Below are 12,541 nucleotides of genomic sequence, written 5' to 3'. Positions count from 1 at the left end.
ATATTAACTATTGCCTCTGTGGTTGCAGAATGGTTGTGGACTGTGCATTTGACTGTTTGAAACGCAGATGGCACTGTTTATGGAATTGCTTTGAAGCGGCAGAAAAATAATACACCTCTAATCTGATATAACGCTGTCCTCGGGAGCCAAAAAATCTTACTGCGTTATAGGTGAAACCGCGTTATATCACACTTGCTTTGATCCACTGGAGTACGCAGCCCTGCCCTCCTCCCCCCGGAGTGCTGCTTTACCGCATTATAGCCAAATTCATGTTATATTGGGTCATGTTATATCGGGGAAGAGGTGTATTCCAATCAGTTGTGTGTTGTGTTTTGTGTAATATTTGTGAGAGCACGGGTGGGAGGCTGAAGTGTGAAGACTTGCCCGGAGGTTGGAGCAACCAGCAAGGCGCCCCATAGAGAAACACAAACAGATGAGGGAATGCTATAAAGGATGTCTATTGTTCGTATTTTGAATCTCATGGCTGAACATGTTAGCCTGTGGGGGTTGCATTGGGATACAGACATTGCAAACACTGGAGTATTGTGCGTGTGTGGTTTAAGTTTAGCATTCTCTGTGTGCTTTTGCAAAACTCATGCATTATTTCATCCTTTTTTAAAGGATTTTCTATGTTAATTGCAATGATGACTCATAATGGATGTACGGTGAATGGTTTTTAAAGTTTTAATGAAACCTCTGGAAAAATAACTTTTTGTATTTGGAAATACATTTAACTAACAAGTCTGCAAAATAACCAACTATACATAATCCTTTTAATGAATGCAACAGTGCAAACAGAACTCAAAGTGCAACAGTAAGAACATTCCAAATACAACATAGTTTTAGGAGTGGGTGGGAGGGGAGGCACAAAGTCATCAGCCAAGCATACACCTTGCTTCTGGCTCTCTTGTCTGCATGGGTTCTGGGGTTGGGTGCCGTGGCTCAAAATTGGTTGGGGCATTGGAGGGCTGAGCTGGATAGTAATCCCCTCTACATCCCCTTTCAGCCCGACTCTCCACCCTAGGGTGACCAGATATCCCAATATTATTGGGATCGTCCCGATATTAGCGACTTCGTCTTATATAAGCAACTATTACCTCACTCCCATCCCAATTTTTCACTCTTGCTATCTGGTCACCCTAATGTGACCCTGTGTAGCGAGGAGGTGTGGTCTCTGTCCCGGACAGAGAGGGAGAGAACTGCAACCGTCACCTAGGGGCAGAACCGGGATACCCGCGGCCACCCTGCCGGAAGCAGAGGGGCAGGACAGGAAGTGGAACTATAAAAGGCAGGCCCTCCAGCTCAGTTGGTGAAGAGCTGTTAGAGGAGCAGGACAACCTCCCATCACTGCTGGAGCTTGGAGCTGACAGAGGCAGCTACAGTGCCAGAGACCTGGAGGAACTACTGGAGCTGCCAGACACCAAGAGTGCTGAGGAGATTTTGTGGCTGCCACTTGCCATTTACCCTAGTGAAATTAGGTACCTCTGGACTGGGAATATAGGAAGGAGCCCAGGGAAGCCAAATAGGGTTCAGGTGTGTGACTGACTACAAGCCGGTCAGTGTGTTGTAGCCGGATTTCACCACTGACCCAGTTGTGGACCACTCCGCCCCTATTAGGGCACTCGGTGGGATGCAGTGGAGTGGGTGGGCCTGCGTCCCCCCTGCTACCCCACTGCCAGGGGTGGCAGCCTCCTGAACTTTAGGCCAAGAGGCCTGCATTGGTCTGGCGCCCATCCAAGCTAGGCTATCCCATCAGAGAGATAATCTCCCCCTAGACTGACAGCAGGCCAGAGCCCCCTTACTTGACTGCTGCCCCGCCCTGAGCTGCCTGACTGCAAGCTAGAGCCATTACTTGAGTACAGCCTCATCCTGATTGAAGGCTCTGGGCTATAGATTTGCCACCACCTAGCCTGACTCTGGGCTAGACCCATTAACTGTGTGCTGCCCCCGCGCTGGCTGAGTGTCAGGGCTACCAGACCCAATTGACACCCAGCCTGGACTGAAGGCTAGGGCCTATTGACTAATTCCCCCTGAACAGAGGCGCTCTAGGAGCATCACAGTGAGGGGGTGTGGTCTCCCTCCTTGACAGATGGGGAGAGAATCATGACTGTCTTACACCCTGCCATGTAAAAACCCTGTTACAGAACCAAATTACCACCCTGTAATGACCAGGGTGGCCACATAGTTTTGTAACAGGGCTATAACGTGGTTTGTTTTTTCCAGGTAGGTAGATTTCTGAAGTGGTCATTACCATAGCTGTGATAGATTTGGAGCTGCCCTGTAATAATTTATGAATCCTGTATGTTGGCCTGGTTCTTGGGTTATTTACTGTGTGACTATGCGGGTATGGGTTATCTCAATAGAGGGCTATCTGCGAAAACAGACAGGAAGGAAAATAATGATTCAAGATAGCCACTTCTCAGCAAACACTTTAAGAGTTATTGAGGGACAAGTTTTGATGATTTTGCCTTTTCTCCAGCTATCCTACAGTATTAGTTTTGACCAAGAGAGGCAGAAACCTGAGAACACAGAACAACAACAACAAATCCTGGGAAGATTCCCTTTCCCAAGAGAGGCAGTAGTTGTTCAGGGGAACCAGTCTTGGACAGGACTACTCTGGGAATGTCTGAAGAAGTTAAGCCTGCCTAAGTTAATAGGCAGCAGGTTTAAAACAAACAAAAGGAAATATTTCTTCACACAATGCACAGTCAATCTGTGGAACGCTTTGCCAGAGGATGTTGTGAAGGCGAAGACTATAACAGACTTAAAAAAAACCCTAGATAAATTCATGGAGGATAGGTCCATCAATGGCTATTAGCCAGGATGGGCAGGGATGGTGTCCCTAGACTGTTTTCCAGAAGCTGGAAATGGACGACAGGGCATGGATCACTTGATGATTACCTGCTCTGTTCATTCCCTCTGGGACACCTGGCATTGGCCACTGTCAGAAGACAGGATACTGGGCTAGATGGACCTTTGGTCTGACCCAGTATGGCCGTTCTTATGTTCTTATGTAGGTGCCAGCAGAGGATGGAAAGACTGTAGGTGTGATAGACATGCACATACTTTGTGCTTTAAAATCTTTTTTCTCCAAAAGTCTTGGTTCTACTGCTAAATGAACAATATTTGGGGTTAATATGTCTGCCTGGTCACTATCTTCATCACTGGCCACATATTTGTGCAGGGAAGGACCACAGGTGTCTAAACCCAGTTAAATCTGCTGGGTAAGCACAGTTGATACACGAGGTATCTGTAGCCCAGGCCTGATCTAGAAGTGGGAGAACTGCAAACTTCCACCCCAGGATAGATTACACTTGAGGGGGAGCAGTCAGAAAGACCAGAAAAAGGACAGAAGAGCACCTAGTCCTGTAACCATGACAACAGTATCTAGGAGACTAGGTAAGACTAAAACTTGCCCGTGATCCTGGAAAGTCTCATTCTTCTCAAAGATACCATTTCAGTTTGCTTGCACAGTTCAGCATAATAGTACTGTAAGTGGTAGAAGGCCAAATTCTTTTCGAGAGTTAAACCTTAATTCCCCTGCTCCCATCAAATTTTGAGGGTCCCGCTCCCAGTGATTTCAACTGAGAAGTATCAGCATGCTGCATTGAGCCAAATACTCCCTCAATCCAACCGCTTTGCTCCACAAGTTCCTCCACAGAAAAAAGTAATTTTTACTACCACACAATTATAATCAGATCTGAATAAGAAGAACACCAAAAAATGAATGTTTCTCATGTGAATCTCATCACTGTAAATAATAAAATAGGAATTTTTCTATTTGGAAGAATGACTATTTGTACATATGACTTGGGAAAAAAACCTTTATCAAAGTAAAAACTGAAATTAGACTGCAGTTCACAGTATATCAGCAGAGAAACAGAATCCTCCGTAAAATAAGAAATCAACTGCAATCAAGGCATTATGGTTTGCTCTTTTCTGCAGAAGCCACAGGCTGGAATCCATAACAGTTCCTTGCCTAAGTTCAACAACAGAGACTCTTTGCAATGGGACACCAGTGCATTAGAGCAGATGCTCTTACCACAGTGGCAAAATAATGTAGGTTTTTTTAAAATGAGTTATAGGAAGGGAATTCCTCCAACAGCAACAACTGCACAAAGTCCTGTGTGAGGAAAGACATTGCTGCTTTCCCTGAGATAACAAGAGGATTGGGAACAGAACTGAGGACAAGCCAAAGACATGGTTTAATCTCAGTGTTTGTTGTGTAGACTTTAAATCAAGCTACTCAAAGGGGGAGGCAGTGTGATCTAGCAGTGTGACCATGGGACTGGAGGTCAGGAGCTCCTGGTTCTAACCTTAGTTGGTGAAAAGCCAACAATGTGCTGTGAATAGTGCAACAGTCCTTGTCTCAGAGTGCTCACAGATGGAGATATCCAGGGGGAGGGACAACTTTAGGTTCTTTTCCCTAATCCCTTAGGACAGGGGTTCTCAAATTTTTGTACTGGTGATCCCTTTCACATAGCAAGTCACTGAGTGAGACCCCCCACTTATAAATTAAAAACACTTTTTTATATATTTAACACTATTATAAATGTTGGAGGAAAAGCAGGGTTTGGGATGGAGGTTCATAGCTCATGACCCCTCACATAATAACCTCGTGACTCCCCTCAGGGGTCCTGCCTTAGGACCAGATTGAGGATCTGCCTACATTACAGCAGCACATCAGCTGTAGCATCATAGAGTAGATGCTTCCTACATTGATGGAAGGTTTTTTTCTCTAGATGCAGTTAATCCACCTCACTGAGAGGTGGTAGGAACAATTCTTCCGTCGACCTAGCTGCATCTATACCAGAGGTAAGATCGACCTAACCACTATACTCAGGGCATAACATTTTCCACAGCCGTGAGCAAGGTGACTAAGTCCATCTAATTTTTAAGGGTAGACCAGGCCTGAGACTTTACGTCTTGTCATGTGTAAGGGGCAGCACACTACAGGTCTTTCTCTTGTTCCTTTGTGCTTCAGGGCAGAGGGGTGGGGATGGGGAAGCAATCTGTTAGCTAAGATGGGCAGCAGAGATGATGTCACCTTCACTGCACACTGACTCAGCCCAGCTGGCCAGTAAGCTTGGGGGTCAGGAGGGAACTTAAGTCTCCCTCCACCCATGGGTGGTGGGTGAAGTTTCTCCTTGGGGAGGTTAGCCCTCTGCCCTGCCTCTTCTGACTGAGGCCCCACCACTGCCCCTCTGCCCCCGGCGACACAAGGTTTGGTGAGGCTTAGCCTCTCCACGCCTCCATCATGTGCCACCCATGCTCTCACCTCTGTGCAATGGAGGCAGGGGGAATAGCGATCCCATTCAACCTGCTTTCTCACACGCAGAGCAGCGGCCGGGTAATCTGCTTAAGGGAGAAGGGTGGCTTTACATTTCTGCATGCATCATAAATACAAATGTTTTCTGGAAATGGTCTTCAGGCCTCACTTACTCAAGGCCTTCCTCCTACAGTACCTTCTGGATATGTCTACCCCATGTCCGAGAGTGAACCTCCCAGCTAGGGGCCACAGACCTGTGGTAGCGGGGCTTGTGTTTGCACCTTACAAATAGCCCTGCAGATCTTGCTTTGATGTTGAGGCTCCCCACAGGCTTCAGAGCCTGAGCGCCAGCCTATGTTGCACTGTCTGTACAGTTATTTTCAGAGCAATAGTACAAACCCTGCTAGCACAAGTCTGCAGATCCAGGCTAGGAGAATCACTCCCAGATGCAATACAGACATGCCCACAGTGACCTTGGGCCAGTCATATAATGCCTGCCTCAGTTTCCCCACTCCTTATATAGGGGTCATACTCCTCACCCACCATCACTAGGAGTACAATGACAGTGTAAATAGAAAGTGATATATTAAGTATTAATATTATTCCACTCCTTTATTAGATGCAGATATTCTTGTAATACATGTCTTTATAGTAAAGCCTATGTTTTTAGCCTAGTGATGAATTTGAAGGATGGAAAAATGAGACATTTAAAGGAAAACTGAATCTTCACTATTGAACTTTCAGGAAAGCACTAAAACCCTCATAGCTAACAACTATAATTAGAGCATTAGCTAATCAAAATTATATATTTTTTAAAACTATATTATTACAAGGAATCATGCAGAATATTTCTCCCTAAAAATGCACTTTGCTGTGCAATCCATTGCAGGGCATATGAAACGACACAGGTTCTCTGAGTCACTAACAGGTATTTAAAACCCAAATATTCCTCAAAGGGCCATGCTGTCAAAAGAACTTCAATGCAGAGGAGAGAAAGGAGGGCAGGGAGGGGAAGGATGTGGCTTCAGAGTGACATTTGTGGCTAAGTTACACAGACTGTACAGTACTGTTTCAGAACAAAACCACCCTCTGTTCAGAGTTTATAGGAAGACAGCAGAGTTACTCCCGGCTACCCAGCTTGTCATTAAAAGCACAACAGCACAAGCTGTTTGACATCCCATCTTTTGATCAAGAATCAAATTTTATTTTTGCTGGGCCACCCACAGAAATATGGGTGCTCGATACAAAGGAAAATTGGTATCCAATTAAAGAAGGGAAAAAATAGTCAGTCTACTCACCGGGGCCTTCTGAAAGCTAGACCATACTGCTGACAGGCCAGGCCGACTGTGGGAGTATAAACTATGGGCATGAATCTCTCAATGTCAGAGGTTAGCACTCTGTAGAAAAGCTTCTCATTTCTGTCTTGCAGTGTCATAAGAATAATGTATCTAAAACGAAAAAAAAATAGATACACACATCAAAGAACCCGGGTGTGGACAATTCCACCAATGCCGTGCATGACTGAAGAAGCTAATGGAATCTAGATTCGTAATGTCTCACTTGTTAAGAACGCAGGACACTCCCACAAGGGCCAAGTACCAGTCTTTCAATGGGCAGCTCAAGCCTGAGGTTCCAGAGGTACTCAGCATCCATAGCCCCATCACCTTCGACAGGAGAGGTGCATGCTCAGTACCTCTGAAAATCAGAAACTACAGTATCCTCAGGATCTTCGGGATTTGCAGCACAAACATCACTAATGAGGAGGATCAGAAGAACTATGCTGAAGGCATGGTTATGAAGGCCAGTGCCAGAATTAATCTATATCTCATTTAAATGTATCAAGTGGTCTGCGTGCTATACATATTTTAAGGACTACACATATGCAAACTGCAATAGATTCATATTCCTAAAATTCTCCAACCTACCCCCAATAAAATTCCTGCCCATCCACCCGCAGTCTTCAACACACATCAGCCTTCAAACCTTACATATCCCAATGAACCTATCACCTTAGAAAAAGCCTGGGAAGATATTAGTGTTAAAAATGAAGGAGGATAGTTAAATGCCATACCAAAAAAAAGAAGCACTAAAATAATAATAATTTTTAAAATGAGGTAATAAAAAAGTAAGTCCCATGTTCAAGAAGGATGAATTCAAACTGGAACAGGTTCAGAGACGGGCTACGAGGATGATCCGAGGAATGGAAAAACTGCCTTATGAAAGGAGACTCAAAGAGCTTGGCTTGTTTAGCCTGGCCAAAAGAAGGCTGAGGGGGGATATGCTCGCCCTATATAAATATATCAAGGGGGTTAATGTTAGGGAGGGAGAGGAATTATTTAAGTTTAGTACTAATGTAGCCACGAGGACGAATGGGTATAAACTGGATATTAGGAAGTTTAGACTTGAAATTAGACGAAGGTTTCTGACCATTAGGGGAGTGAAGTTCTGGAATAGCCTTCCGAGGGAAGTAGTAGGGGCAAAAGACTTTCCTGGCTTTAAGACAAAGCTTGATAAGTATATGGAGGGGATGTTATGATAGGATCGTTAATTTGGGCAATTGATCTTGAATTACCACCAGACAGGTCTGCTCAATGGTCTGCGGGGAGATGTTGCATGCGATGGGTACTGAGTTGCTGCGGAGAATTCCTTCTTGGGTGCTAGCTGGTGACTCTTGCCCACATGCTCAGGGTTTAGCTGATCGCCATATTTGGGGTCGGGAAGGAATTTTCCTCCAGGGCGGATTGGCAGGTGCCCTGGAGGTTTTTCGCCTTCCCCTGCAGCGTGGGGCACGGGTCGCTTGCTGGTGGTGTCTCTGCAGCTTGAGGTCTTCAAACCATTTTTGAGGATTTCAATAACTCGGTCCTGGGATAGGGGTTGTTATAAAATTGGATGGGTGGGGTTCTGTGGCCTGCCTTGTGCAGGAGGTCAGACTAGATGATCAGATTGGTCCCTTCTGACCTATGAGTCTATGAGTCTATGAGTCTCTGAAACCTTAACTTTGCCCACCTGTTCATATGCATCATGACACAGTCTTAGATGGTCACATATATTTTTTGTAGGATGTAGGATTCGCTGATGTGCTTGAGCTATGTCAAAACATCTCCCCTATACTCTCTTCTTTCCTGAAAATGATTTCTAGGCTGAGAATGAATTTGTCAAATTTCAGCCACAGAAGGCAAATTTGTCAAATTTCAGCCTGATTGCCTTCTATGATGAGTTAACTGGCTCTGTGGATATGGGGAAGCAGACTGTACAGACCCATGGAAGCTTATGCTCCAATATGTCTGTTAGTCTATAAGGTGCCACAGGACTCTTTGTTGCTTTTTACAGATCCAGACTAACACGGCTACCCCTCTGATACTTAGCCTACCCCTCTGATACTTAATCTTATTTATGAGCAATACAGAAAGTGATGGTGGGTTAGGAACAGGAGGAGAAGCAAATGTAGGATTTTTAAATTTCTCTTATCTTCTGGCAAGTTCTTTTTGTTCTTCCATCAGGCATTTTACTGAACATGCTGATAGATAAAGTTAAGTGAACCCACTATGTTAGTGATCATGTTGTGTGTAATGTCATATCTACCTTGGGAGACAACTGGAGTGAACAGAGGAGACAATGAGCAGGCTAGACCAGACACAACTGGCAAACTGTTAGTTAATAGTGTATCCTTCGCTGGGAGAACAGTGATTCTGAAGAAGAGCTCTGAGGGTGTAAGGCTTAAAACCGGGGATCCTCACATCTCCGTGCGGGTTGTAAAGACCACGGTCCCAGCCAAAAATTGAAAACGGAGAAGACTTTTTCAACATACTTGTCTAGATCACTGGATTTGGTCTCATAGCTTTTCATGACACGGAGAACTTGAACATCTTGGCTCAAGAAGCATGGAGGAAGCAGACCGTGAATTCCAAGCTGTAGCCTCTCTTCAAGGGTAAAGGCCATCCCCTAGGAAGGAAAGGTGAAGGCATATTTAAATAACGGACTATCTCATAGTCTGCTCTTACCAGCCACAATGACCCCTCTTCAGAATAATCTGCAGAGGAGCCTGTCTTGGTAAAAAAATATCATCCAAGGAACTTGCAAAAGGTGTCCTACATTAAATGCTAAACATCAACGAAACTGTAATTCTACATGCATTTATTATGGCAAATAAATAGGTTAGTACAACTGAAAATAAAAAGAAGTAGACACTGATATAGAAATAAAAATAGAAACTTTAATATGGGAGGACCTGAGGTGAGCTCTTCCACAATCGTGTGTGTCTGGCACACTCCTCTGAAGGAGCTAACGTCGAACAGAGTTGAAGTTAGGACATGGGACTGGACAGACCATTTCTCTGTTCTAATAGCATCTCTGACCTCTGTTTATACAGTAGTGAACTCCAGATGGATATGCAAAAAATGCATTATAAAATAATGGAAAGAGACGAAGCTTTTCTGAGAGCATTCCAAAAAATATTTCCCCAAGAAGCGTGCCTGATATTGCCCAACTAAAACAGGAAGAAAAGTGTATTTTTCTCCTTTGTACTTTTGACATTTAGTCTCCACACCTGCAAGGCTTCTGAAATAATAGAGAATAAAATCAACACTGGACATCACCTCTAAGTCAGTTCTGGGCTTTACACTGAAAATATTGTGGCACAGCAGGGAAAAGGCTCACAACTACTACAAATGTCAAAGTTTAGCTACCGTGGATATCAAAGAAAGAGATAACCACAAGTTCAAGCCATCTATTTCCTACAAATACAGAGGAGTAAAGAGGCCAGCAGAAAAGTTAAGCATTAAAGCAAGGATTGAGAAACCCACGTACCCAAACAGAATGATCAACTTGGAGGGACTTACTAAGGTTAGGGAGCAAAGCAGCTGATTTCATCCCCACAGGGAAAGGGACAAACCTAGAAACAAAGAAATCCAGTGGTTGCTGCTCCTTTAGAAGAGAACTGGGTATAGTTACTGGCATAGCTATGTCTGATAGGAGTGTGATATTTTTAAATCAATATAGTTATGCCAGTAAAAACCCTAGGGTAGACACAATTATACCCATATAATGTGCTTTATACCAGTATAGCTTATTTTGCTTCACTGAACTAGAATATGCTATACTGGTATAGGAACTTTTATACTAGAATAGTTGCATCTACACTAGGGCTTGCTTGTTTGGAGTTTTTTCATTTGTTTTGTTTTTTTGCTGCTTTAACTATAGTAACAGGAGTAAAAGTTTGCAATGTAGGTAAGGCCTCAGTCACACAAGGAGGAGTCTATGGCAAAGCTTGGAATAAAACCCAGGCTGCCGGTCCTCTGGGAGCATTGCTCCAGTAAGATTATCAGAAGACCTAAAACGGGGATCGGCAACCTTTGGCCCGTGGCCCGTCAGGGAAATCCTCTGGCGGGCTGGGACGTTTGTTTACCTGCAGCGTCCAGAGGTTTGGCTAATCACAGCTCCCACTGGCCGTGGTTCACCATTCCAGGACAATGTGGGCTGCGGGAAGCGGTGGCCAGCACATCCCTTGGCCTGCATTGCTTCCTGCAGCCCCCATTGGCCTGGAACAATGAGCCAGCGGGAGCTACGATTGGCCGAACCTGCGGATGAGGCAGGTAAACAAACTGTCCCGACCTGTCAGCAGATTTCCCTAATGGGCCGCATGCCAAAGGTTGCTGATCCCTGGCCTAATAGTAAGCCTGTGCAAAGAACTTCTTGGTAAAACGGTTCTATGCACTGAATTAATACAAGAGTTTTGCCTAAAAGCCATATCGCATGGGTCATTTTTCTTGTGTTGCTATCATTGGTAAGTAATGTGGCTAGCTATTTCCTAAAAGAGCTAAAACCAATCAACAAGCATTCTGATCATTTTAAAAAACATATGGAAAATGAATCTTTGTAGTGGATGGCTATCACTTCATGAAAAGTAAAACAAAAAACAAATGAGAAAATCCAACCACTAGCACAGCATAACATTACAAGGAAACTTCTTGTGGGAGGGTATGGATGAAGATTCTAGCTCTAGTTAAGCCTCAGATGTTTAGATGATCATGATGGTCCTTCTGACTTAGTCTGTGAGTCCATGTTCACACCCTCTCTTATTTGAGAGGGCATTTAACCAGTAGATAGCAGCTTCTTTGCAACTGAATCCCATTCCCCATTTTCCAAGACTGGGCAAGGAAGATACAAAATGTCAGTTACCGCAAAGCTACAGGGTCCGATCCTACTACTACTAAAATTAATGGAACACTCCTACTGCCTTTAACAGGAGCTGGATCAGGCTGTTGGAGTCTGATCTTATAGGGAGCCAAGTGTTATGTTGAGGGCATGCAGAGACGTTAGATAAAAACATAAAAATGCTCTTGCTGGAAGTTTTCCATGAAACATAACTTTATTTTTAGACTCCAGAATGATAACACATAAGAACCTCAAAACAGAAAGAGACAAAGCAGGTTGCTCCCCAAAACAGAGAGGCATGTCACCCCTCCTTACTCTAGGCTGTCTGCCTGCTTAGCAGACTCTGCTTGCACACCTCCTTTCAGAGCTCCCGACTGCAAACAGGACACAATGGGTCCTGGTCCATGACTGGGGTACCTAGGTGTTAGTATATACATGCAATAATTAAATAATAATAATAATAAATCTCTATTAAATTCAAATAATAAATCCAAAGGTTATTGTTTTCTGCTATGGTCAATAGCATTTTCCATAAGGGGTCCCCTCCTCTGACCCCCTCTGCACCATCCAATTCAAGGTGGGTGCAGAGTACCACTCTGTCATGCATGGGAAAGGGGAGGGATGGCGATCACATCTTGCACAGCTCCCATCACTCCTCAGTCCTTTCCCCGCACAGCTCTATGGCAAAGCTTTAGTGGCACAGAGGGGCTTGCACAAGCCCTCCCTTGCCTTATAGGAATTGTATTTTTTAAATATATATTGCATGAGTGGCACATGAGCCCCACGGCCCTGCCTGAGCCCTGCCCCTACTGTCCCCCCATCCACTGGAGCCCCAAGCACCCCCTCTCCATGGCTGGAGAAGCCCCAGCTGAACTGCCACCAGCCACCCCGAGTGTCGGGCCACCTGCAGCGCAGCCACAGCACTGGGCCTCCGGCTGTCCCCAGTGTGGGCCACTGGCCTCCAGCAGCAGCTGAGCTCCCATCGGCTTGGGTGAAAGGGCGGAGCATGGGCAGGGCCAGGGCTTGACTTAGGGGAGGTTTAGCCTCACCTGGCATATATTACCTGCTGCCCATGATATATTATTTGTATAACATGGATTGAAGGAGCATGAAGGACAT

The 12,541-nt window shown here is 44.8% G+C and overlaps 1 protein-coding gene across 2 annotated transcripts in view; it reads right to left on the bottom strand.

Moving 5' to 3' along the window:
* Nucleotides 1–12,541, bottom strand: part of ME3 (malic enzyme 3) — a 200,944-nt gene that overhangs the window by 85,885 nt on the left and 102,518 nt on the right. For both annotated transcript variants that reach the window (XM_050941335.1, XM_050941326.1), the window contains exons 2-3: nucleotides 9,078–9,211; nucleotides 6,568–6,717 (exon numbers count right to left, since the gene is read on the bottom strand). In XM_050941335.1, the coding sequence (XP_050797292.1) occupies nucleotides 6,568–6,717; nucleotides 9,078–9,208 (281 nt within the window). In that variant the 5' untranslated portion in view covers nucleotides 9,209–9,211. The remainder of the gene's footprint in view (nucleotides 1–6,567; nucleotides 6,718–9,077; nucleotides 9,212–12,541) is intronic.

This window comes from Gopherus flavomarginatus, chromosome 1 (assembly GCF_025201925.1).
Source record: "Gopherus flavomarginatus isolate rGopFla2 chromosome 1, rGopFla2.mat.asm, whole genome shotgun sequence".
Lineage (NCBI taxonomy): Eukaryota > Metazoa > Chordata > Testudines > Testudinidae > Gopherus > Gopherus flavomarginatus.
Note: the sequence above shows the minus strand (reverse complement) of the source record. Positions and strands in the feature narration are given on the sequence as shown.